This window comes from Crassostrea angulata, chromosome 4, assembly GCF_025612915.1.
Source record: "Crassostrea angulata isolate pt1a10 chromosome 4, ASM2561291v2, whole genome shotgun sequence".
Taxonomy (NCBI): Eukaryota; Metazoa; Mollusca; class Bivalvia; order Ostreida; family Ostreidae; genus Magallana; species Magallana angulata.
This window is the reverse complement of record NC_069114.1, coordinates 24,470,355-24,495,659: the sequence shown is the minus strand read 5'-3', so window position 1 is coordinate 24,495,659 and position 25,305 is coordinate 24,470,355. Positions and strand designations below refer to the sequence as shown.

The 25,305-nt window shown below is 34.6% G+C and overlaps 1 protein-coding gene across 3 annotated transcripts; it reads left to right on the top strand.

Annotated features, from left to right (window-relative positions):
* The first annotated feature begins 80 nt into the window (after positions 1-80).
* On the top strand, positions 81-24,456 carry LOC128180257 (WD repeat-containing protein 11-like). Of its 3 annotated transcripts, none has more exons than XM_052848224.1 (31): positions 81-394; positions 1,284-1,353; positions 1,468-1,509; positions 3,329-3,485; positions 3,597-3,770; positions 4,287-4,391; positions 4,524-4,644; positions 4,866-5,043; positions 5,520-5,661; positions 6,572-6,756; positions 6,987-7,194; positions 7,619-7,703; positions 13,081-13,190; positions 13,854-13,926; positions 15,669-15,777; positions 16,103-16,203; positions 16,321-16,450; positions 16,835-16,947; positions 17,213-17,336; positions 17,785-17,953; positions 18,621-18,777; positions 18,894-18,959; positions 19,125-19,209; positions 19,696-19,833; positions 20,583-20,749; positions 20,834-20,928; positions 21,041-21,138; positions 21,429-21,503; positions 21,714-21,849; positions 22,177-22,261; positions 23,703-24,456. In XM_052848224.1, the coding sequence occupies exons 1-30, from the start codon at positions 330-332 to the stop codon at positions 22,245-22,247; spliced, it is 3,549 nt and encodes a 1,182-aa protein (XP_052704184.1). In that variant the 5' UTR covers positions 81-329; the 3' UTR covers positions 22,248-22,261; positions 23,703-24,456. The 3 variants fall into 3 exon arrangements, with proteins under 3 accessions (XP_052704184.1, XP_052704183.1, XP_052704182.1); XM_052848223.1 differs by having other exon boundaries at positions 22,177-22,267; XM_052848222.1 differs by having other exon boundaries at positions 22,177-22,283.
* The last annotated feature ends 849 nt before the right edge of the window (positions 24,457-25,305 follow it).

The following is a 25,305-nucleotide window of genomic DNA, read 5'->3' as shown; positions in this document are numbered from 1 at the left end:
TGTAACTTGACAACTGACATTTGAATTTGGAAAAAAATGTTACAATTGAATTTACATAAATTGATTAAGTAAGAGAGAGAGAGAGAGAGAGAGAGAGAGAGAGAGAGAGAGAGCGCACTCGCGGTATATCAACTGTATGTGAAATGAGCTATTGTTATCAGATAAATACCTCGTCGTTAAACAAGCTGAAGATACAGCACCCCGGCTAAGGTACATGTATGTGGACTAAGATAGATATATCTCTACTCGTATGAACAAGTTGCTTGTGTACGGTTGTTTATTGTTTTAAAACGTATCAAATATACTCCGAATCTGATTGCTGATTTGAAATGAATCTTTCCTCCAAAATCATCACCACGTCTTCTCACACACAGAACAGGGGGGCATGTGACTGGTAAGTGTACACGTGACTCCGGTCGTCTTATGTACATTGTAGGTCTTTTCGTTTGTTTTATGTTTTAACACCTCTCGGTTTATCAGTCTTCAGGAAGCTGTATAAATCTTTTTTTGTTTTTTCCTGAATATCTGGTCATGCAATTGCTGCTTAACTGGACAACATTCTCTCTCTCTCTCTCTCTCTCTCTCTCTCTCTCTCTCTCTCTCTCTCTCTCTCTCTCTCTCTCTCTCTCTCAGTTCCAATGAGATATGCACGTGAGTACTGAATTTTGTTTTGCACATTTTAGATGTCATGTACATGTTTTTAATTGCTGATTAACAAAATTCAGCTAATAGTTGGGGTTTGATAAATACAACATTATCAAGTCCACTTTATGAATATTCAAATGTAATTTGTTCTTATTGAAACCAATTAAACAATACATTTTCAAAAGAGATCACAGATAAGAATGAAAACTACATCCATTCAAAAAAAAAAAAATCACACAAAACAATAAAGCGTCCCCCCCCCCAAAAAAAACAACAGATTTTAAATCAAGAGTGAATATGAAAACTTGTGCATATAGATACGTACTTTCTCGTCCTTTTAACATATGCAGTGATACGTATTTTATGGCGGCTGGGTGATCAACATATCACAGAACAAATCACCCTATGATTTGAGATAATGATTCTTTAGCCATCCAATATAGAAACAAAAATCTAAAGCATATATTTTTTGAAGGTTTAATATTTTCTATATTTTTATACAGAGGTCTTCTTCCTAAATAAAATTGATATAGTCTAAAATGACCACAAAAATCTAGCCCTCTTGAAATAACTGATCAGTTATTTTATGATATAGTAGTGTACAGTGACTGATATTATGTTTACTGAATTTGACACAGGGGCTGGTGCGGACTAGTGGGGTACGGATCACATCGTTACGTAGTGGTGGCGGATCTAGCTTCTTCACAGGTAACAGAGCCGTATTGAAAAAAAATTATTGACTCAATGAAAATTCATTTTGATAAGAATAGAGAAGACATACTTTTTGTTCAAGGTTACTCAAGTTCTTGGTTTTTGTTCAAGGTTACTCAAGTTCTTGGTATCCACAAAGAAAACGTCACTTGCGTGAGTATAGACCTATATGTTTTTTACAGACACCCTCGGGCACATATTTTTCACTAAACAAAAATACATCTACACCCTACCTTATATCAACTAAAAGTGCAGGAAATATATAACAAGGGTCTCTTAATTACACTGTAAACAATTAACCACATACATCCTGTAGTCATATAAAGGTATATAATTTTCATTAATACTAGAAAATAATGCACTTTTAGTTTTCTGCGATATGTAAAATATTTTTTTTTACCTTTATACATTTTACAGTAACAACTTTGCTCTTGCTTGGTCAGTTTTATGCTGTCAAATCTACTGAAAAAAAAAGAAATCTGAATTTACAAATATTAAGAAAATCATTAAATTGAATAAGATTCTGGAGCTAATTATAAAGCTTTTAGTTTTTTTTTCGTTACTCAAGGGTTATTAATGAACAGAAATTACATAATAAAAATTCCTACGGTTGATTTAACAGGTATTTTGTTTACCACTTTACATCCTAAAAGCTACTTGGTCCACTCGTTTATCACATGTTACTGTGGTAACCATTTTATATCCATAGTAAGTAAATGTAATTCATTATTTCTTCCAATTTTGGTCCCAACAGGCATACAAAGGTACATTATGGAACAAAATTAGCATACACCTAATAATAAAAAGTCTAAATGGCGTTCGAAAATAAATACAGCATACAGTATAAATTGACCTTTGTACATGTACGTGTATGTATCTGTATTTAATGCCCCCCAATTCACAAGCCTATAGTAAAACAAGTTGCTGTCCTTTAAAAAAGGACTACAATACGTGGACCATTTGCATGTGTTTCCAACGAAAACGTGAAAGTCTAAAGATTATCAGAGATTCCACCGACTCTAGCCCTCTGCTTTTAACCACTAAATTTGTACGTTTTATTACGTATACATGTATGTAGAGCCCTGACTTTTTATATCATAATTTAAAAGGTTCATACTTCTAAAATAATTATGATCTATCGATGAATGAAGTTTGCATGTATATCAGGCATTCGGTGGATTCTACTATTTGCGCACACATTACAATTCGCACCACTTTGTTAACTATTGCAGTGACAGCTTTGTGTAAATTTAAAATTCTCATATTTTGAAGCATTTTTCTTGAGATTTAAACTTTCATACAGTGGCATAATTATTCAATCATTATACTTAAATGCTTAAAAAATATTAATCGGGAAGTTCTCTAGCCTCGCCTACTATAAAAGTAATGTTAAGTTACATGTGTATTCGGAAAACAACAAAACATTGCAAATTATGCTATTTGATGCATATTGTAGTTTCGGCATAACATTAATTTATTTCATAATACTGATAGTTCATATCACATGCCAATCATTTCTTTAAAAGGAATACTTTGTTTCTGTACTGTTTACCGACAACTTTACAATTACAGCGCCTTTGAACTTATTTGTGCATATGGCACGGAATCCCGATCCCGATTCAGATAAACGTGTGCTAGCCTGGTTCCCTGAGCAACCCATTACACACAGGAACCAGGCTAGCTCACGCGCAGGCTGAATTTTCCCCATAGCATCCGGTTTAACCTCGCTTATATATTTTCTGCGTGGACTGTTGGTTAAAATCTCCAAGAGATTTGCGTAGTAGTTTGAATTAAGTGCCCATTGATCGAACTGAGAATTGTAATACACAGCCAATGTGTAACACTATTTCCCATCTGACGACAATGACGTTGAGCTAGGTTGATAAGTTACTAATAATAATACTGATGCGAAAGTACCATGTTATCTAAATTTCAAATACAAATGCCCGGTTAAATGATTGACTCTCTTTAGGTCAAATGGAAACCTGAGGACACACACCATGACGTTGTAGTAAATCCCTACACGTTGACATTAGCAGCAGGCGATACGTCAGGTGACGTCATCATATGGAACGTCACGAAAGGAGAACTCAAATCAACGTTTTCCGGTAATGGTCGGTCGGTGCGAGGTAAGTTAAAAACTATATTTTTTTTGCCCAAACTAGCATAGAAAAATGGAAATTAAATTAAATTCTGTATATATGTACATGTATTTCATTGTTGCGTTTGTTTTCAATCAGATATTACATGGAATACAAACCCAGAAACGAGCGAAGCATCAATACTCGTGTTATACAACAAAAGTGATGTCATCATGTGGGATTTTCTGACTTCATCACAACTATGGAGAACCTCGTTTTCAGAACCTGTTTCAAACATATCCATCGATCCTTTCAACAGAAATAATGCCATTTGTAAGTTAGATCATCGTAGGAAACCTTCTCGCATACGCCCAGCATGTAAGCGTAAGCGAAATGTACTGAGCGTGGGTTAGCGACAGTAAAGTTACATGGAAGAAACTGGAATAAGTTAGCCCCCCAAATAATTCAGCTTGTGCAATCCAACTTCTTTTAAGCTTATCCACCGTCCAATCATAGACTGTGGATTAACATGCGTTTAAGATTAACGTCTTGGGTGGATCAATGAACACAGGTGCGGATCCAGGATTTTTTTCCTGAGTGTCATTTACAAACACCGCCCCCAACCAAAAAAATCAACAAACAACAATAAAAACCTCAATTTCAACGTACATACACCTTTTTTTACATTTATTCTTAACATGTAATGAATGGACAATTGACAACGTGATTTATAGGAAGGTGTGTCTGATGTCTATTTCTCAAAGGTTTATGTGAATTTTAGCATTACATATAGGTTAATAAGATACAAATGTAATATGGGCTTTTCATTAATTTCATTTTCTTTTACAGTTCTGTGTGACGACAGCTCTATCCTGATGATTGATGACCTTCAGCCAAGAGCTGCACCATCTCAGAAATACAGGCGAATCAATTTTTATGGAGCAACAGGACCTTGTAAGATAGTTTTCTCTCTCTCTCTCTCTCTCTCTCTCTCTCTCTCTCTCTCTCTCTCTCTCTCTCTCTCTCTCTCTCTCTCTCTCTCTCTCTCTCTGTTTCTTCCTCTACCTTGAATCTATGATTTGATAGCAAAAGAAACAGTACAACCTGGTGAGGACTCCGGAGGTTTAAGAAGAAACTCCTCTTCCTTGAACAAATTCATAAATATGACAACGTCTCTCATCACGGGAAGTGCCGATTCTAGATCAAGGTAGATTGAAATATCGTCACATTTATTGTCACTAATCAAATAATGTTATATTTTTATTTAATGATTTTATAAATGATATGCACATTGTTGTTTGTGTGAATTTTTTCAAAGGGCGGGGGTCGAAGGTCATTAAAGATTTCGATTTCTAAGAATGGATAAAAGGGACTTTTACGTCATCAAATACAGTATTTTCATCAGAATTGTTGATAATTTTCAAACAGCAGGAAAAGCGTCTCGGAGGATGACAAGACGTCACAGTGTCTACAGGTCGTCTATCATCCGGGCATTCGTCACGTGGTCTTTATGGTGTACCCTACTCAAGTAGACATCATCGACGTCGAAGTCTGTATCGTTGTGTCCACCATTCGGCTTGACTCCAAGTCGTCTTTCTTTGTGCGGGTCAGTCAAATTTATTAATGGTTAAATCAGCAGAAAATTACTAGATTATGATAGATAAAGGATGGATTAGAAGAAGAATATAAGTAAAATAGGCGAAAAATGTGCAATTTTAATTAACAATTATATTTTTTAAAAATTTAATTCAGTAAAACATGAACACCCTTGGTCGATTCAAACTTATGATTTGCGGTTTACACAGACCACTGAGCTATGACGACATACAACCATCTCGATTGATACAAATATTTTTAACAAAACATGTAGATCGCCAACTTGTGACCAAGTTTCTTAAAAAAGTACAAATCTAGTTGTAGTGAGGTACCTTAATTACATGTATATGATTTATATTTCTAGACACAATAACTGATTCTCTAGGAATAAAACAGATTCCATAAAAAATATAATTTGAACGTGTCCGAAATATCTCAAAAGATTAAAGGTTTCACACACGATGTTTGTTGTCAACGTTATGGTAGGTGTTACCATGTAAACAGAAGGATGTCCTATATTGTCTTCATGAGAATGGCTGCATCACTATACGTGTCCGACGCCAAGATAAGTCACACTGTACTTACACAGAGAGCCAAAGGACCCAGCCAAGCACACCTGTGTCCCCAGGTAACACAACCTAGCTGAACATACCTGGTTCCTCAGGTAACAAAACCCAACCAAACACATCTGTTTCTAAGGTAACAGAAACACGCATTAACACAACTGTGTCAAATAAACGCGAACCAACTCGAACAAACCTTTTATTAATAATTTATTTTATTTTATTAATAAAACTTCCTGGTAAAAGGACTCGCCTACTTAATTGTACAACCGTTCCTTTTCATGGCACGGAGCTACATTGTAGTTTTGCATCCATTCCCCGATCAACTTTCAACCTTATTTTTTAAGTTAAACAACTTCTGGTCCCATCTCATTCAAACTTGCTTAATTGAATACAATATACCATATAATAAAAAGATAGGTATGATTTTGACTTGCAATATATACCTGATACAATTACCGATGTTGTAGCATATCTTATATGTACAAGATATTGTTTCACGGTATGCAGTACTACATGTACCGCATGTATAATTTAAAAAAATCATTTGACTCCTTTTTTATTCTTTTAAGGTGCCTCACTACACCGTGAAATAGTTTCTCAAATCAGCAGAAAATTACTTGATTATGATAGAAAGCAAGATGGATAAGAAGTATACATGTCAAATGGGCGAAAAAATGTGCAATTTTAGATAAAAAATAATGTTTTAAAAAAATTCATTCGGTAAACATAAACAAAAGCCCCAGGTGGATTCGAACTCATGACCTACGGTTCACAAGCCTGATACTTTAACCACTGAGCTATGACGATATACATCTGAATCGATTGATACAAACAGTTTAACAAAACATTTAAATCGCCATATTGTGACGTAGTGTCTTAAAAAGTATAAGTCTCGATGTAGTGAAGTACCTTAAATTTAAAAATCTTTTAAAACTACAGCTGGAAAATTATATTGTTTTTTCTCTTAATAAGAATACGTAGAAGCCCCATCAGAGAGATCAGATATAGCCTACGACTTGATATGGCAGTCGGACGCCGTGCGCCTCAGTAACCAGAGCACTGTCTATGGATTCTGTGTACATCCGGGCTCTGAAACAGGAGCGGCGCTCATTTTCAGTGACGGCAAGATCCTGCTCTGGGAACTTGTTAATACACGGGTACGAATACTACATGTAGTATTTTAGGAGTAATTTTCAGGCCTCATCCTATCGCTTTTCAAATTGACCTGTGCGATGGCCTCCGTTCACGAATGAGACAACCTCGTTAAACGCAAAATAATAATTTTTTAAAGAAAATTTTCATCTTTAAATAACCAAAATAGACTTGGGTCAATGGTTTCTCTCAGCTTAATTCTTCTTCTTATCCGGTTATTATTTCCCAACTTCAGGACAGCGGTTGGATATTAGAAGACGTGCTTCCAGGACTTAGCGTCAAAGGGCAGAAGAACTTGCTCATGGACGGGAACCGTTTTCTGCTGACGGGGATGATCAAAGGGTTTCCTTCTTACATAAGTACTATCAAATCCAACTTGCAGAAGCCTTTGACCACCATAAATGGCATGGAGAGTAAACCCAAGGAAGCCCTTCTAGCGCTGGGTATGGCGAAGTACAGTGTACAATCATTTATAATGAGGCCTCTTCTGCAAAGTGGGCTCTTGTTAGAAAATGCCAAAATTGCCTAATATCCTTATAACACAACGTTAGCAAGGGCTAGCCCCGCCGAATAGGCCTCAGCTGTTTTGGTTCCATACAATCTAATTAAAATTAGATCTTTGATCCGCCCCAAGTATAAGAAGATCACTACGCTTTGTGTATCGATTTGCTAAGAGCAGATCAGAAATATAATATTTATTAGTTTTGGTACAATGTAGACGTGCAGAAAAAATTCAAACATGTTGATACTTTAGCAAGTTTCGTTTCTGCAGTTCAGTAATTTTTGTTTCATTGTTTTTCATCAGCTTTCATTATACAATCACCACACTGTTATAATTCGTTTTCTCTTTTCCAAATTATCTTCTAGGATTGGACAATGGGGCAATTCTAATACTCGACATTCAAACTGGACATATTGAAAGAGAACTCAGTGTTCATTCAAATACAGTAAAGTAAGTTAGAACTTAACCATACATCGTATTTTCAATTTGTTATAACCGTATAGCAACTTTTTTGGGCTCAGTATTATAACAGTAAGTGGATATTCCAAATACTATTCTAGAGTTACGGGTTTGCAGCGGCGTCAAATTCAGCAAAAATGAGTAGCATACATTTTAGCAAACAAATCGCCATTCTCCTTTAAATCCATTCATTACTTTCCAAATGAAAGCTGAATACTATGATACTAGTAAATAACAACACATTGTGTGGAATTAGCAACGACACGCTGCAGCTATTTAATATTTGGCATATTAAATGTACACACACATAATTATGGCATAAAGTTGGATCACATGATTTATTTATTTTAATAAAACAATTCTGAAAATTTAAACTTTCCGCTGTACGTGTCGTCCTAAACTGGTATTTAACACCTGAGTAATTCTTTATATAGCCTTGCTGATAAACCGGTTCTTAAGAACCAGGTGACACAAACAGGTATTCGAATGAAAACCTTATATATCCGGATAATTAATTCATTATTATACCAAGTAGAAATTGATTTCTGTCTAATTCGTCCCTCAAACGAAAGAAATCATATTTCTCCTTTAAATCCATTCATTACTTTCCAAATGAAAGCTGAATACTATGATACTAGTAAATAACAACACATTGTGTGGAATTAGCAACGACACGCTTCAGCTATGTAAATATAAAGAACGGGGAACTAATGCTACTATTAATATAGGATATAATAACGTAATCCAACTTCATATATATTCAGAAAAATCAATACAAAAAAATACAATATAATCAATAAACAACATGATTACAACTATTATAAACCAAGTTCTTTGTAAACACTTAAACGTTCACTAAGCGGATCCTGGATATATCCATCCTTAGCAGATTCCGAACGCCAACGTCCATGTCTCTTGAATATCCTGTCCGGAATTCCCCTCACTGCCGACGCAGTCGCTCCACCTGACCGCAAACTGTGAAGTCCATAATTTCGAAATAGCACAAAATACATATTTCTCTGAATCGTCTTAATTCCCAGCTAAACGAAGATACAATTCAAAATTAGAAACAGGACACATATATGAAAATGTTCTTGCTATAACAACTCTTGTACCGTCTCTGTAGATATCAGTCTTACTAGACTCGATGAATATTTCAATATGATCAGGTAAAAATTGAATATCAGATATCTTGATATTTATGAGTTCGCTGCTACGTAACAATCCAGCGAATGCCAACAAGACCATACAAATGATTCTTTGATTATAAAGATTATTACATTCAAACAGTTTCAAATACATACAACGTAACTTTTCAACAGTTTTGAACAGGTTTTGCCACTATACGTTTCCCACCTTCCATAATGTTTTTAACAAACTGATTGTCAGTCGGAGAATTGAATCCCACAAGATCATGAGCCCATTTGATTCCATAGAATGCGTCAACAATAGGGGATGGAGAGTTTGCCCGTTGAACCAAGCATGCTAAATAAATAGATATATGTAAAGGTTTTGAAGGAAATAATTTACTTTCCTCGATTCCTTGTTCTTTTGCCCACTCAGGAAACTGTTACAATACTTGTTTATAGTTGAATCCGTTCGTGACGCTTGCATAATCCCAGGAAGTGCATACACCTTTTCACGCAACTTTGAAGGCAACTGAATCAAATCTCTTTCAAATACCTGAAAAAACAAATTTGTAAAGGAACACCAATAAATATTTTTTCGCTTTGAAATTATCTACCGGATATGTATAAAAATACATATATTTATATCTACATATCAGCTTAATTAAGATATTCAGCACATTTTCTTCAGAAATGAAGATATCAGTTTGATAAAAAACCAAACTTGCCAAATGGCAAACCACAAATGTGGTGAAAGAAACTTCAGTAAATCCATAGTGATAAAATATTTATCTCTATTACAACATAGCGCAAATTGCCTGATATTTCTCATACAAGTTTATGGGAAATAATTCCCAATTAATCAATAAATTTGTTTATTTTGAAGAATTTAAAACTGCCGAAAAACAATTTTGAAATCAAACTCTGAAATCAAAAACAAATGCAAGCATTCTAAACTTTAAATCTTCTTTACCAAAAATACCAGATCCGAGTTTACCACGTGTGTAAAACTCCTTTGCTACTGGAAGATCCTTCCAATCTACAATATGTGACCTGTAAACTTCAGAAATTAAAATTGGCCAAAAGGCTGATGATTCCCATAGCGGAACTACTAATGTTCCATATCCTTTGCATTCGTTCAAATTCTCCAAAACTCTTGGAATAAGATAAAATGGCGGTACGATCCATGCATTCAAACCTGTCCAATTAATAGTAAATGCATCAACTGTATACGTAAAAGGATTCCAATACCTGGAACAAAATTTATCTACTTTTGCATTGTAATCACAAGCAAATACTAGTAAATCAATATCATACGGAACCATTCCCGTGATAGGTCATCAAAAACAGTTTTCACGATACCCCAATCATCAAAGTCGACAGTTCTGCTCAAATAATCTGCTTGCTCATTGAGTTCTCTTGGTATCCATTCAATTTCAATACTAATCTTATATTCTAAACAAATTTGAAAAATGTTCATTGCAAGATCTTGTAAGTTGTTTTTCATACTCCCTTTTTGAACAATGGAAACAACATTTGCGTTGTCTGTAAACCATTTTATATTCTCACCTTTGAGAAATTGTACAAATGACCGAAGAACTCTATCCACCGCGGCCAATTCTCTCTATGTGGAACTCATAATTCTCTCAGATTCTTCCCATAAACCATGAGAAACATTTTTACCTGTCCGTACGCAATAACCGCCATAACCAGTATCACTTGCATCTGTGTACACTACCAGATTAGAACTTGGTTTAACTTTCATATCCCTTCTATTCAACATATCTAAAGACGATTTCCAGAAACCTATCTGTTTTTTACTTTCCTCAGAAATTAAAATCATGCTATTCCATGTTGGAGCAGACACAATGTCAATACTAAGACATTTGGTCATTAACTGGGCTACACTTCCGATAACAACAGACATAGATATGATTTGTCCAACTAAACTTGCTAGTCGTCTTACCTTTATTCTGCAATTCTGGTTCATAAAATGCTCAATTTTGAAAATTGTTTTTTGAATCTTAAATACACGCTTTTCAGTAATGTAAATTTTCCCCATATTACAATCCAAAACAACACCAAGATACTCGATAACTTGACAAGGGATCCACATGGACTTTTCCACTTTAGGCACAAAACCTGAACAAACTAAATCATACTGTACCTCTTTGGATATTTTGCATGCTTCGTCATACTTACTATGGCAGCCAAACCCATCATCTAAATACATACGTACAGTTTTACCTTCTCTACGCCATTTCTTAACTAAGGGTCGTGTGAGTTTAGTAAAAATATATGGCGCAGATGTGAGACCAAATGGCAAAACATTAAAACAGAAATATCGATCTTGAACACCAAATTTCCATGAAAATCCTAAATATTTTCTATGGTCAGGAAAAATATCTACATGGTGATATGCACTTGTGATGTCAAATTTAAAACACCAACTATTTTTATTTGTGTACATAAGAGCGGTTCTTATATCGTCATATTTCACAGACTGTTTCCATACATGCTTATTAACTTCCCTTAAATCTAATATAAGCCTTCTTTTCCCACTGGAGTTCACTGAAACAGAAAGAGGATTAGTAACCAAAAACTCTGTATTTTGTTCGGATATCAAACCGTTTTCTAATAGCTCCATTATTGCTCCCTGTACGAAAACATCTTCCTGTAAAGCAGATTTATTATTATGCGAAAAGCTCTGCTGTGGTAAAGAATAAAAAGGTATTTTATAACCATCCTGAATAGTATCTATGATATAATGACAAGCATCAATGCATTTCCAAAATTCAATATTTGATTTTAATCGCCCTCTAACAGAGACTTTGCCACCTTCTTTATACTCATAGCATTCGTTAAACTCATCAACACAACTTTTTCCATCATAATACTTATCTTTTATCAAAGATGATTCTTTAGACTGTTTAGCCTCTCTATTTAGCGAACTTAAGCTCTGGGCATTCTTTTCTTTGGTGATTGGGTTTTCCGCAGTGGAAACAGCCAATGGGAAATCTGGATGCAGCTGGCATGATGGGGAAGCCAAAGGGCGTTGAGCCACGAAAAGGCTGTCTAGCTGGAAAAGGAAAATAAGGAGCACTGCTCCTAACATTAGAATAGCTACTCTTAGATTTCAGTTTTTCTTTTTGCTTCTCCTTTTCTTTCTTTTCTTTCATGGCTTTATTTTCCGCTTTAAACATTCGTTTTTCGTCATCCGAATCGTCAGCCAATGGATTGGTTACATAATTTTTCACTGTACTCCACCCACAAGGTGATGCATCAGCCATTTTGATAAGTTTGTTACGTTTATTACAAAGTTCAACTGATTCATGAATAAGTTCCTTGCAATAATCATATTTATTGTTATTCAAGGCCCACGAAGCCTGCGTCAACGTATCAATAATCTTCTCGTTATGTTCAAATTGATCTTTGTTACCTGGATGTTTCCAGACTATCGCTTGTTCTGACTTTAACTTCTTCACTTCAGACGATACGGAGGAAGTTGCCCCCTGTAATTCTCTTTTAAAATTATCAAGTTGCATTGCCATAGTACTCTCCATGTCCATTTTCTGTTCATTCATTTTGTTGAGAATGGCTTGTAGCATGTCTGCCTGAGCCCCGCCCGACATCTCCTCGTTCTGCATGCCGAATTTAAACTTTCCGCTGTACGTGTCGTCCTAAACTGGTATTTAACACCTGAGTAATTCTTTATATAGCCTTGCTGATAAACCGGTTCTTAAGAACCAGGTGACACAAACAGGTATTCGAATGAAAACCTTATATATCCGGATAATTAATTCATTATTATACCAAGTAGAAATTGATTTCTGTCTAATTCGTCCCTCAAACGAAAGAAATCATATAGGTTTATACCCGCTCAAATAGCTAGTGGTAATACATCTAAAATCATAACTATCACGGCTATTTGAGACATGCATTTTTAAATGTACTTGTTGTCTATCATTAAATGAATGTTACACGTGTTTAGAAAGCTCGTGAAAGTCTTCGGTTGGCCAGGGAATCAACAATTGGTCCACATATCCTAACTGATATCATAAAACAACTTATTAAGAAGAAAATGTCCTGAAATTTTAGAATTACTAGTATTGATTTCATTCCATATCAAAAATAGATGACATTCACCAAATTCTGTAAAATTCTATAAAATAGCATATTTCATCAAGTCTCGTAAGTTAAATATCTGATTCATTAATCCATCTTATTGTTGCTATTGTTAGGGGGATCGAATGGCTTTATCAAGACACCCTGTTTTCTTGGACGTGTTCGAGAAGTGGAGGTTCCAGTTCAATGGGCCGGAACGAAATTTTGCTGACCACCATTCAGTCAGGTATATAGATACATTGGCTATGAGGACGATATCAAGATCATGCACGGATCCTAAAAGGAGGATCCAAAACCCCTGGAAAAATCAAACTTATTGAATTCACATAAATTACCAAAAATAGACCTCCAAAAACCCTCCTTTGCAACCCTTTTGCAAACACAATTATTCCCCCTTCCCTGAAAAAAATTCTATGAATTCACGCAGGACTATTATTTGTTCCCCCGAGACAGCAAATATTTCCCGAGGAGAATCCTCTCTGTTCAAATAGTCAGTAAATATGTATTTATTGTACCAAAGAAAACTCCGTTTTTAGCAATACAGAATTTGTTGTTGCCAAAAACGATTTCGAGTTATCGGACTTAGCATTTATCGAGGCGACAGAGCTCCAAGATCAAACGCGAGGAAAATCGAGTGCTGCCGGTGTCATGGGCAAATAACACGAAAGATATTTCACGTTATACGCTGACTAGATGAAATAGTTTAATCTTCGTTGATTTAGAAGCACAGGGGTATAATCAATTAATATACCATGGTAAATCACCGTTTTTTTTTTTTAAAACAAAAATAACTTCTGCGTTAAGCAAATTGTTACATTGTTGGATTATGGTTTCCTACATTCGGAGATTCCTATTAATTTGGTGTGTGTACTTCATATTTTTGATTCAGGTATGGTTGAGGTTTTCAGACACCGAAATAAACTAGAAAGCATAATCACGGATATCAAGGTATCCCCTCTCAGGTAAGCGGATTATAACTCTCATCAGAAAATACACTCCTTTCACAGGCACCTGACAATGCATGTACATATTTTTCTGAGTGAAAAAATATCCCCTCCAAGTGTCGCTGACATCTTATACTTTTCTGGGACAGTTAAATCAACTTGATATTTTGGCCCAAGTTACAATAACCTTTTTTTGCAATCATCTTTGCTATGCTGTGGGTCCTTATACATCTTAGTTTACTACAGATTTAAAAAAGAATCTAAAAAAAAATTAAATTAAAAAAAAAACCCCAGCGAATTACTGTAACATTTTCAATCAATAGAATTAATAGATTGCACAGGATTGTACTTTGGAAAGGCGACATGTGATAGGATATATGTTTTTCTTTTAAAACAATATTTTAACATCAGTTACCCATGTTCCAACTTTGTTTCTGTTACTCAGACACTATGATGTTGTCAAACCGAAGATCATGTTAATCAATTTCATTAATTAGTTAAAATGTTCTTTCATATTTGAAAATGTATACTTATTTCGTTATGCTATGATATTAAGTTTGGTTGGGCAAAGATGTGAAAATTTTTTTGCAACTTTTTTTGCCAAACATATAAATGAACATCTATCTGGGTTTTGTTTTTAGTGTTTAGCTTTTTTAATTTGATCATTTAAACAATAAAATGCTTTTTTTGGTGATTCATTCGGGATATGAAGGTAACGACATTGCAGAAAAAATACATAACCCGCGTTAGCGGGTTATTTAAATTGTTTCTGCAATGATCGCTACCTTCATAACCCAAATGAATCATCAAAGAAAGCATTTTATTATTTATATTTACATCTTTCTTCAGACTAATTAATAAATTGATTATCAAAAGTAAGTAAAATTCACTAAATTACTGTTAATGTACATAACGTACATTAGCTAAAAGAAACATCCAAATCGTCCCCAGTGAGACTTTGAGTCTGACATCATCATGATTATTTCTTGCAGTCCGTGATTTTTCTTAGGTCGCTGTAGGCTTCGACCAATCGATAAACAGGGCGTGTCAATTTCACTCCTGTCAGTTTCTTCTCAGTTTGAGCCGCTGTAGATTTCGACCAATCGATAAACGGGGCGTGTAGATTTCTGTCTGGCTGTTAAGAAAAAGTAAATTTCCGTAAGAAATAGAGGAAATAATACTCTGTAGATGTAAATATCTTTATATCACAAGAATTCGAGCAGACAGAAAATCGGTTACTGGTATTATGTAAATAAAAATTTGTCAATCGAAAAAATGATTAGCGCAGAAATGAAAATATATATCACCAAATCATTTGATTTTTGTTTTGGTAATCAAAGCCTTCCCTATGCCAAATAGTCAAGTATACAAGTATGCCTTTATAAATGGATTCAGAAGTCGAACAGTGATGCCGCAAAGACGACCGCGTCAAAAGTGAAATGATGGTACATTAATAGAAGACTTTATAATTTTATCAAAAATACTGAAAGATTTAACTGATCTTATAACTACTAGTACACCGTTTATTATATACATGTCAATTGCATTTATGTATACGTCCTTTATATCCACTGACCTTTATTTATGTTGTGTACACATATTTTGTATCATATCTTTGTATTGGGAGAGGGCGGTCTAAGTTATAGAAATTGTGCCCAATCCCAATTGTATTTTGTACAATAAAAATATGTTCAAATCAGAAGACTTCCGGATTTTGGTATAATAGAACGGATTTGACTCAGTTAGCTATCTCTATTCAGGCAGTACGCAGTGATCAGCTTTAAAGCCCAAGGCCTGGAGGTGTGGTGCCTACAGACCAAGTCTTTGCTCAGAGAAATGCACGACAAGTTCCACCACCCGCGTGCTTTGGTAAATCTGCATGTCTAGTTACTTAAGTAATCAAATACTTTTATACAGTGTCGGGGAAATTTTGCATATAACTATAAATATCAGCATTGTTCCAGTGTAATTGAAGAAAACACGAAAGAAATGTTCCATGTAAATAATTGTAGACTTTTTGTATTAAATTTAGAGAATTCAAATAATCGCATATAGATTTTGTACACGCTTTTTAAGCTCCCTGAAAAAAAAAATGTAGTGGCAAACGCCGCTATATTTCAGTTTTCTGTAAGATATATAGTTTTATCATGATATGTTATATATGGAATACACTTTTTTTTTCCTCAAAATTTAGACATGGGCACCAACGTTTACATGGAAGACTGTTGTCATACATAGAACGCCCAATGTTATCAACAAAGACTTCTCAGAAATGAGCCAAGCGGACATACACAAGTACGATACACATATTTCTTCCTATTAGTACCATATTCTCTAACTTTTTTTTCATTTACTCATGATTTTTGCAAACAATTGTTTAGTAAAAGCTGTTATATTTGACCCCACCCTCAGCCTCCTGCATGACCGTGAGAGCCGGCGGGTGGCCCGGGAACAGTGCGTGCTGGCGGACAGGGACGGGGCGATCTGTCGCATCACGCTGGAGGAACGAGCCATTTCCGACCTCACCATTTTTCCTCCTGAGGTATTGGTGTATTCGGTAACAATAATTGACCGTCTACACGTACCAAGCATAGCAAGCAAATTTTACAAATGTTTTCAATCTTTTTTGAAGATTCTATAAAACTTACCCCTTCAAATTGTTGGCAACGGCTATCTGATTGTCTGAAAAAATATTTTATTATACAGCTAAAGTATACGATTGAGAGAATCTTGTTGACTTCCTCAATGGTGTACAGTACCTTATCTGTTTTATTATCCGATAAACAAAAACAATAACTCAGAAACAAGTTGAAAATGAAATTAGTGTGAAGTTTATTGTGTTTTTTTTTTCATACCCTTGCTCTGGAACACTTTTGGTCAAACTGTTTCGCAGGCTTTTGTAGGCTTGACATTCCTATTGTTTCAGGTTAACGGCATGTCGTCAGTGACACACATCGCCATGAAAGATGATATCATGATACTCGGTGACGTCACTGGCGCATTGTACCTCATGAATACTTCCAAGAAAACTATGAAAAGGTGCTCTATTTGACTGAATTGAAAATGACAGGTGGTAAATATGTGGTTTTGAACCTACACTCTATCTTTAATGTTTCTATAAAAAGGGCAATAACTTGCCAAGGTAGAGAATTTTTGGTATACGTATATACATGCTTTGAGAAATTAGTGATACAGTTGGTATGGATAGGTAATAGGTTTACTAGTATAAGAGTTCGAAATCATGCAAAAATACTGCATTTTACATGTACAGCCATGCTTGTGTTGATGTACTAGTATTTTACAGTGCACCTAAGCCGTACTCTGGGATGCGGACCATTCTGTTTCATCCCACCAGCACGGACCATCGGTTCTCCGTGATGTACGACCAGGGGATGGATGTATGGATGTTACCCCAGAATCAGGACCAGGTCAGAGGACAAAAAATCACTCTGCACGTGCTTGTTGTTTATTATCTGAGAAATCTGTAAAGAGAGTGCATAATCTTATGAATGTTTATCTTAAAAGATGAATGCAAGAAATAATCAATTAGACTTAAAAATTAAAAAAGAAGAAGAAGAAGAAAAATCCACGTAATTTACGTAACAATTTTCACTTACCCACAATGCAATGGCTTTACACCTCCTAGCGACCAACCTATCGCCTTTATAGTAATGAACCATCCGTAAGCAAGTCAGAAACCGTCAAACCTACCAAGCAACGCACATCACAAGTAATGTATGTACATGTATTGCTGCCCTATTGATAAAGTTGTACTAAAGAAAATGCGAAGAAAACCTTAAATATTAATTTATCGTAACTTTTTATTGAAATCTTTTTCCTATTATGTGATGAATATTTTGTTTTTGTTTTTCTCAGTTGAAGCTTTTGAGATCATTTAAGCACAATAAATCTACCCCAAAAATACAGATCATGGAATGGGCGGATCTTAACCATATCAGCATGGTGATGGATGACGGAAGTATCCACATAGTGGATATAACGTCATCAAAAATCACGTGTTCATGGATTCAACGGAATTTAATGAGTGAGCATCTGATTAATGTTTTTCTTTAAATAATAGAACTATGGGAATTATTAAAAGTGGACTCCAACGCAATGCCTTGTCAATCAAAGATATGTTACCAGTGACACCAGTGTCAAAATATTAATAACCCAAATTTTATTTACATTTTAGACTAAGCAGTTTACTTGAATTGTAAATATTGCAATTGGGTCAAATATTTCATCGTTTACTCAGAGTGTATTGTTTTGTTTTTCTTGGTTTTTTGTTTGTTTTGTTTTGTTTTATTCCCTTTTTTTTTGGGGGGGGGGGGGATGGGGCTAAATATCTTTGTAGCAAGAGTTATCTCTCACTCTAATTGAAAATAGCTTTTACGTTTTAGAATGTGTTATGCCGCAAGAAATGAGAAACGCAGGAGCTAATTTAAATTAGACTGATCATTCATTATCTGATAATATTTGATACTCAGTGAAATAAGCTAAAATCATATCGACATGAAATTCTTTCAAAAATATACATTTTTAGTCCTGGGTTAAAATGTTCTATATTCAGAGTAAGTTTTATTCGGGGGGTGAGGGGAGGGGAAGGGAGAAGGTCCGTATTTCTTTAGAAATAATTGGTTTTCTTCAATTCAATAATTTGATGCAATTATTTTTAATGTGATTGAAATATATGATTGGTTTGTATGCAGACACGGAGTTCTGTCCCCATACTCTGCCCGCCCAAGCCTCCACATTACTGAAGTATCTGCTACAAAACGCCAGCTCTCCTGACATGGTCTATAGACTGAGCAGTGATAAAGAGTACCTACGGCCCTGCATCGACGATCAGTTACAGCTTATCGACAGGTAACCACTAATTTTTCCTCTTTGACTCTGTGTTTTTTTTTAGATTATATCATCTTATATTAGATTCTGGTCTTTAAAATAATATTTCTGCATTTTTATTTTCAATTTATAAAAAGGGACACATTGAACCGTTTGACACATATCAACTCTAGTACTGGACAACGTTGTTTGCTAACTGCACGGTAAGCGTAATGTTTAAATTTCAATATCATTTTTTCTTAAATTCTTAGTTGAAAAGAACTTTATTCCTTTTTTGCATTTCTGATACGCAAAAATATAATTAAACTATATTGAAATTTATTTTATAATTTTTTAATTGATAGTTAAGTTGTCTGGTCCTGTTCTAGGGTGTTTGGTGACGAGTTCGATGTGAACTTTTGGACCGCGGCTCTTTATTTCTTATCTCGTGCAAGAGATCAACGTGACAATTTTGTATGTGTATTTTATCTTTGTATGATGAATAATAAAGTTGAAATTCATAAATTTTGTAGCTATTGCATAAGTAGAAGTAAATATTTCTGATGTGTGCGGCGGCATTGATTTACCGAATGTAATGAGGAAATATGAATGACTCCAGTTATGAAATAAATGGCCAGTTTATTTGATATATCTCAATTAAAATATCCGTTAGTTTTATCTTTAAGACTCAGTATGTATTCTGTTATGATAATTCATTGTCACAAAATGAATATATTTTTAAGATTCTCTGAAAATTGCAGAAAAAAAGCAAAGAAAAAAATTATCTAAAAAAAAATACATTTATCCTCTGAAAGATACATTTTATTAAACAAATCGTTCATTTTTGACCAATAATATTAATTACCCCAAGACTATAAACACGGGATGGGTAAATGTAGATATTTTCATTGCTAAACCTACATGTATTTTGCCACTGATATAAGATTTTATGCATTGTAGAAAGACCAACTTCTTCTGTCTATGGATGATTGCCAATCACTGACATCCACCGGAAGTACAGTAGAAACCGGAAGTGATGCTGTTCATAGTTCTGACAGAATACTACTCGATTGCCTCCAATCCCAGTCTTGTTTTTTGGTAACGATGACTGCATTTCTAATTTGAAATACCCTTTACAAGTGCGGATCCTTGATCTTTTCCAGAGATTAGATGGGGGGCTCTTACCTTAACTCCCCCTTCCCCCCCAAAATCCCCCCTGCTTTAAGATCCTCGTAAGCTTTACTGGTATGAAATTTTATAGCGGGAAATGTCACCAATTTAAACTAAACTATAAAGTCCTGAATATATTTTTAAAAAAAGGGATTTTAAATTTCACCGTTGTAACTGCAATTATTAAAAAAAAGAACTGGGCTAATTAGCTATTGTTTGCTTATTACATATTTGAATCCGCGTAACATTTGTTTTAGAAATTCAGAAATACACTGGGAAAGAGAAACGGTTACCCGCGCGAAACGTAACACGCGTTTTATGCCAACCTGACTAAATCAGCCAGACCTCTAGTACGCTAGCGTAATAGAGGTCCGTGCTTTAGTCAGATTGCGTTTTATTCTCACTTGATGAATAAGAAACCTTGTGGTGTTTACTACAGAAAAAGTGTTTCCAAATTCATATTGAAAAGTTTGTATCACCTATTCAGATTGGTGATATCATTTATTCAGAAAGTTGATATCGCCAAATCGGAAGATGAAAAGGCGATGTTCCTTATTTGAATAGAAGGGTTGAGATTGTTTACGTGTACAGATACTTAAATAGATGAAATGATAATATACTAGTATTCATGCAAAATTCAGTAAGCAGATAGACACTTTTTTTCATATAACTAATAGAGACAACAGCTACACAGAGTGGAGCAACACAACAAAAAGAGAACATCCACAGAGCACAGGCAGAAGTGTATAGAACATTTCACCATGATGGGAAGAGAAGAAGAGGCGACTAAAATTCTACTGGAAACGGACTTCCAATCCGGACACTATCGTGAAGATTATTTACAGTTAGTGATTTCACTAAGAGCGTGTTTTTTTTTCTTCTTTTAATTCGTCGTTTTGGTGTTATTGAATTTTGTCGATAATTTCAGAGCATGTTTGATGTCATGTGACAGAACCAATACAACAGCACAAAGCACTCTAAAACTTGTAGCCACACATCTTATCATTTCGGGAAAACTACAAGGTAGTGATCTCCAAACAGTCCTCATTCAAAGATATTTGTACGACAATATGCGATTACTTCTTGTATAAAGAGGCAAATTTCGGTCAAATGATACATTACATGTGTTTTGCAGAGGGGGTAGAGATCCTGTGTCTTCTGGGTAAGGTATTGGATGCATGTAAATATCTACAGACCTACGACCAATGGCAACAGGCAGCATGGCTGGCGAAGGTGAGGCTTAGATACGTATCCTTGTCGCAGTCAACTCAGATATATCACATTATGATGAACGTTCATGAAAGTTAAAATTTAATAACATTATACATGTAAGCACATTCATCTGAACTACTACATGTATATCACGTGATAAAAAACCCACAAATGTAAAGGGCTAATTTGAATGATATAATTCATATCTTTAAATTAGGATTCAAAATTAAATGCCTAACTGATAAAATTATTTTGTTATCAGATTAAATTACAGATTTTAACACTTTCGAATTTTTAAAAACATTTTTCAGTTGATGTTAAGCGACAAAGAATGTGAAGAAATATATTTGAAGTGGATAGAGCACCTAATATCTGGCAAACAGATGGTAAACACACCACATTACGATAGAGTTCTAGTATTGTCCTTGCTGATATATTTCATTTTATCAAATCAAATATACAACATTAGTCATGTTGTATATTTGATTTGATAAAATGAAATATATCAGAAAGGACAGTATATTTAGCTTTCAATGATAACTTTCCCTGCAATGAGACAATTAAAAACCTAAAAGTTATTGCTATTTTTGTCACAGCTGCAAGCTATATTCATCATGATGTCATTAGGAAAGTTTGATGACGTTTTGAAAACGCTACTCTACATTGGTTACCTAGAGACGGGGGTCTCTTTTCTCAAAGCCTGTCAAGAACATGGATTCCAGTTACCAAAAGGTTATTGGCCCTGAATTGAAATACAAAGAACACTAATAAAGAATTTTGCTCATTAAGTTTGACCCTGGATTATTGCAGTTTGATAATTAAGTTATTCTTTGATTGCATAAAAAAGTGAAAAATATCTTTAACTGCTTGAAGTTTAACTAGTGCATTTATATTAAAAAGAAAAAAAATCATTTTAGAGTATGCTTAATATTCTATGCAACATGTATCTCCTTTCTAGCTTAATGCCTTTCATCTTAGAAAAAAAAAATGTCACGTTGCATTGTTGAATATCAATCATGGTTTTACACTAAAATAAATTAAAAAAGTTTATGATTTTAGATGAATCTGAGGCAATCCTGGAGAAATACGGCTCACATATAGAACGATTGGGATTGGTCGTATCAGACTGACTCTCCTTGTGTAGGTATGTGTACGTATTGATATAGGTATGTGTACGTATTGATATAGGTATGTTTTCGTATTGATATAGGTATGTGTACGTATTGATATAGGTATGTGTACGTATTGATATAGGTATGTGTACGTATTGATATAGGTATGTGTACGTATTGATATAGGTATGTTTTTCGTATTGATATAGGTATGTTTGGTAGCAAGGGACAGTTTCGGATAAAGTACAATATTTTTGTAGAATTGCGAGTTGCTGTACTTGAAGGCTTATGAGTTTTGCTAAAATTCATGAAATGATTTTTAATGATTATCATTAGTTAGAGGGGTGTCTCTTGTTGAAATTGATATGCAATATGTAGGCCCCATATGTTAGGTACATGAGAATCAGAAGTAAAATGCGAAACCTGCGGCTATGACTGTTGCGTTGACTTTACACAGTGAAATTGCAAGTTACAGACGGGAGGTAAAATAACACGAAAAGTAGGTGGATGGGACATTATACAATTATTTAATGCTTGAGCAGTCGATAGACCCGAATATTTTTCCCGAGGTGCAGGGAACAGCTCAGTTGCCGAGGGCAATAGATCATACTGAGCTGTTCCCTGCACCAAGGGAAAAATTCTGGTCTATTGACTGTTCAGGCATTAAATACTTGTTTTATTACCTAATTCCGTTTATAGTATTTTGTGTTCACTATTATAGTGAAGGTTTTCATACCATTATGCATTCAATTCAATGTTAATTAATACCAAGATGACCTAAAAGATAAATAATTATTTTAAGAACAATAGTAAAATAAACATAATAAAGTTATCTTTTAATCTTGTAGCAATTTCACTTTTTCAAAAATTCGTTACCGGTCCAATAGATCGCAGTCTATTGACTGGCGGTCCAATAGATCACAGTCTATTGACCGGCGGTCTTATGGATCGCAGTGTATTGACCGGCAATTCAATAGATCACTTTCAAACCTGAATACACGTACAAAATAGACGAAAATATTTAATCTGTAATAAAACAATAAAATCCCTTTGTTTAGGTAATAATGTAAACTATACACCGGTAAGTTTCTGACATGTGATGGTGCAACATGCACGCGGTACGGAAGGTCAACCCTTTGCAGGGAATTAGCTGGGGGAGGTCTAAAAAGCTGAAAAATCATGAAAAATTAGCAAAATATGAGAGGGTTTGAATATTTGGCTCTTATGCATATTTGGTCCCGCTCATGAGGTCCCGAGGGTGGTAGAGTCATAATTTTACAGATGAGATTCCTCTTATCCTAAAGATGCTTTACATAAAAAAGTTTTCAAGAAGTAGTTAAAATGTAAAATTATGAACAAACGACGCAAGACGACGGACGAAGAACAATTGCAATAAATGTATGTCACCTGAGTGACCCAGGTGACCTAAAATTTATATAATTTATTTTGAACTATTATCAAATCTCTTTTCAGAGGAAGCTGAGAATCTTAAAAAGAACCATCTTGTACGCAATTTAGCTGTCTCGTATTTGTACGTGTGATCAGATGATTAATATGTGTGCACAATTATCATTACACATACTAGTAAACATAATTATTAATATTTGACTTGCAAACAGTGTGAACCAATACATATACTTGCTACTTAAGATCTACCTATTTGAATTGTCAATATACAATGCAGTTTTATCCCTTGATGTGTCATCTTCCCATCTTCTCACAAAGCGATGTGGATCAGAAACCCTTGACTTAGGAAGATGTTGATGTGTCAATTAGTTTCAGCACAGAATGTTGTAAAATACCCAGGATTTGAAAAATATAATATATATAATCATATCTATTCTTTGATGTATACCATATTTAGTTATAAGTACAATGTATACTTATTAACGAGTTTCTTGTCCTTTGTTTTCATGTCAAAGATACAACTCTATGTGTATATTAGACTGAAGTCATATATGTCCTATTTCTGAATGTTGCAAGAGCTTGTAGAATTTCTGAAAGGTAAACTATCTGTATATCTGGTCAAAAGGTTGGCTTCTAATAAAACGTTGATGGAAAAGACAGATAAAAATGTCATATAGATAATCTTAATCAGATAAAGAAAATTCTGATGTCAACATGAATAAAAAACTATTAAAAACAGCTGTAACGGATGACAAACGGTTGTCTGTTTAAAAAAAAATGAATTTCAATTAAGGATTTGTAGTATAGAAAGCTAAATGGCTCAATATTTTGTAATTATGTTTTATATAAATGCGTTATTCGTTAAATATGTTAATTGTTAACAATTTAAATTCAGGCTGCCCTCCCCCCTCTTACTGTATCTAAAAACAGACATTTTTATATCTAAGATACAGACTCCCTAACTTTTTCGTAGAGTACGTGAAAAGTCATGGGGAAGAAAAAAGATTACAATTATCATAAAAGTAATAGGTACGACGAGCCCCCCCCCCTCCCCCCCCCCCATGAAGTAGGGTGTTAAAGATTGGCGAATTGTTTTTTTTTTTAATGATTGTATCGCTGCCCGTAACCCACTTCATGGATTAAGATTTTGAAGATTGGCGAATATTTTTTCATGTCAGTTTGTTAAGGTCAGGCCTGTCTCCCCTCCCATTATCAAAAACAATGGTACATGCCTGTATCGTCGAAATTTATATTTAATCATGTTTTAGATCGTCATCTGTTAGATTAATTTAGTCTGGGTAAATTGTTGATTCATTAATCTGTTCGATGCAAGTTTGACATTTGTACTTGCGTCATTCGTAATTTGTATTTTAACATCAAATGTTAAAAATCTTATACTAGTAAGGCAATGCACAAAATTTATGACAACTGGGGCGTGCCTTACGTCGAATATTATGAAATCTCGGGTATCGTATCAACATGTACATACGATAATTCAAACTTGTTATCAAACAATTACATGTAAATGTATTTTCCCCATTATCATACTACGTACAATAGAGAAGAAATCACGAATCGGTAAAACCTTTATTTCCTTAAAAGTATAGGGCCTACTATTAAAAAAATAAAAGTTACTTGATAGTACAGGGCTTACTACACGTATTAAAAG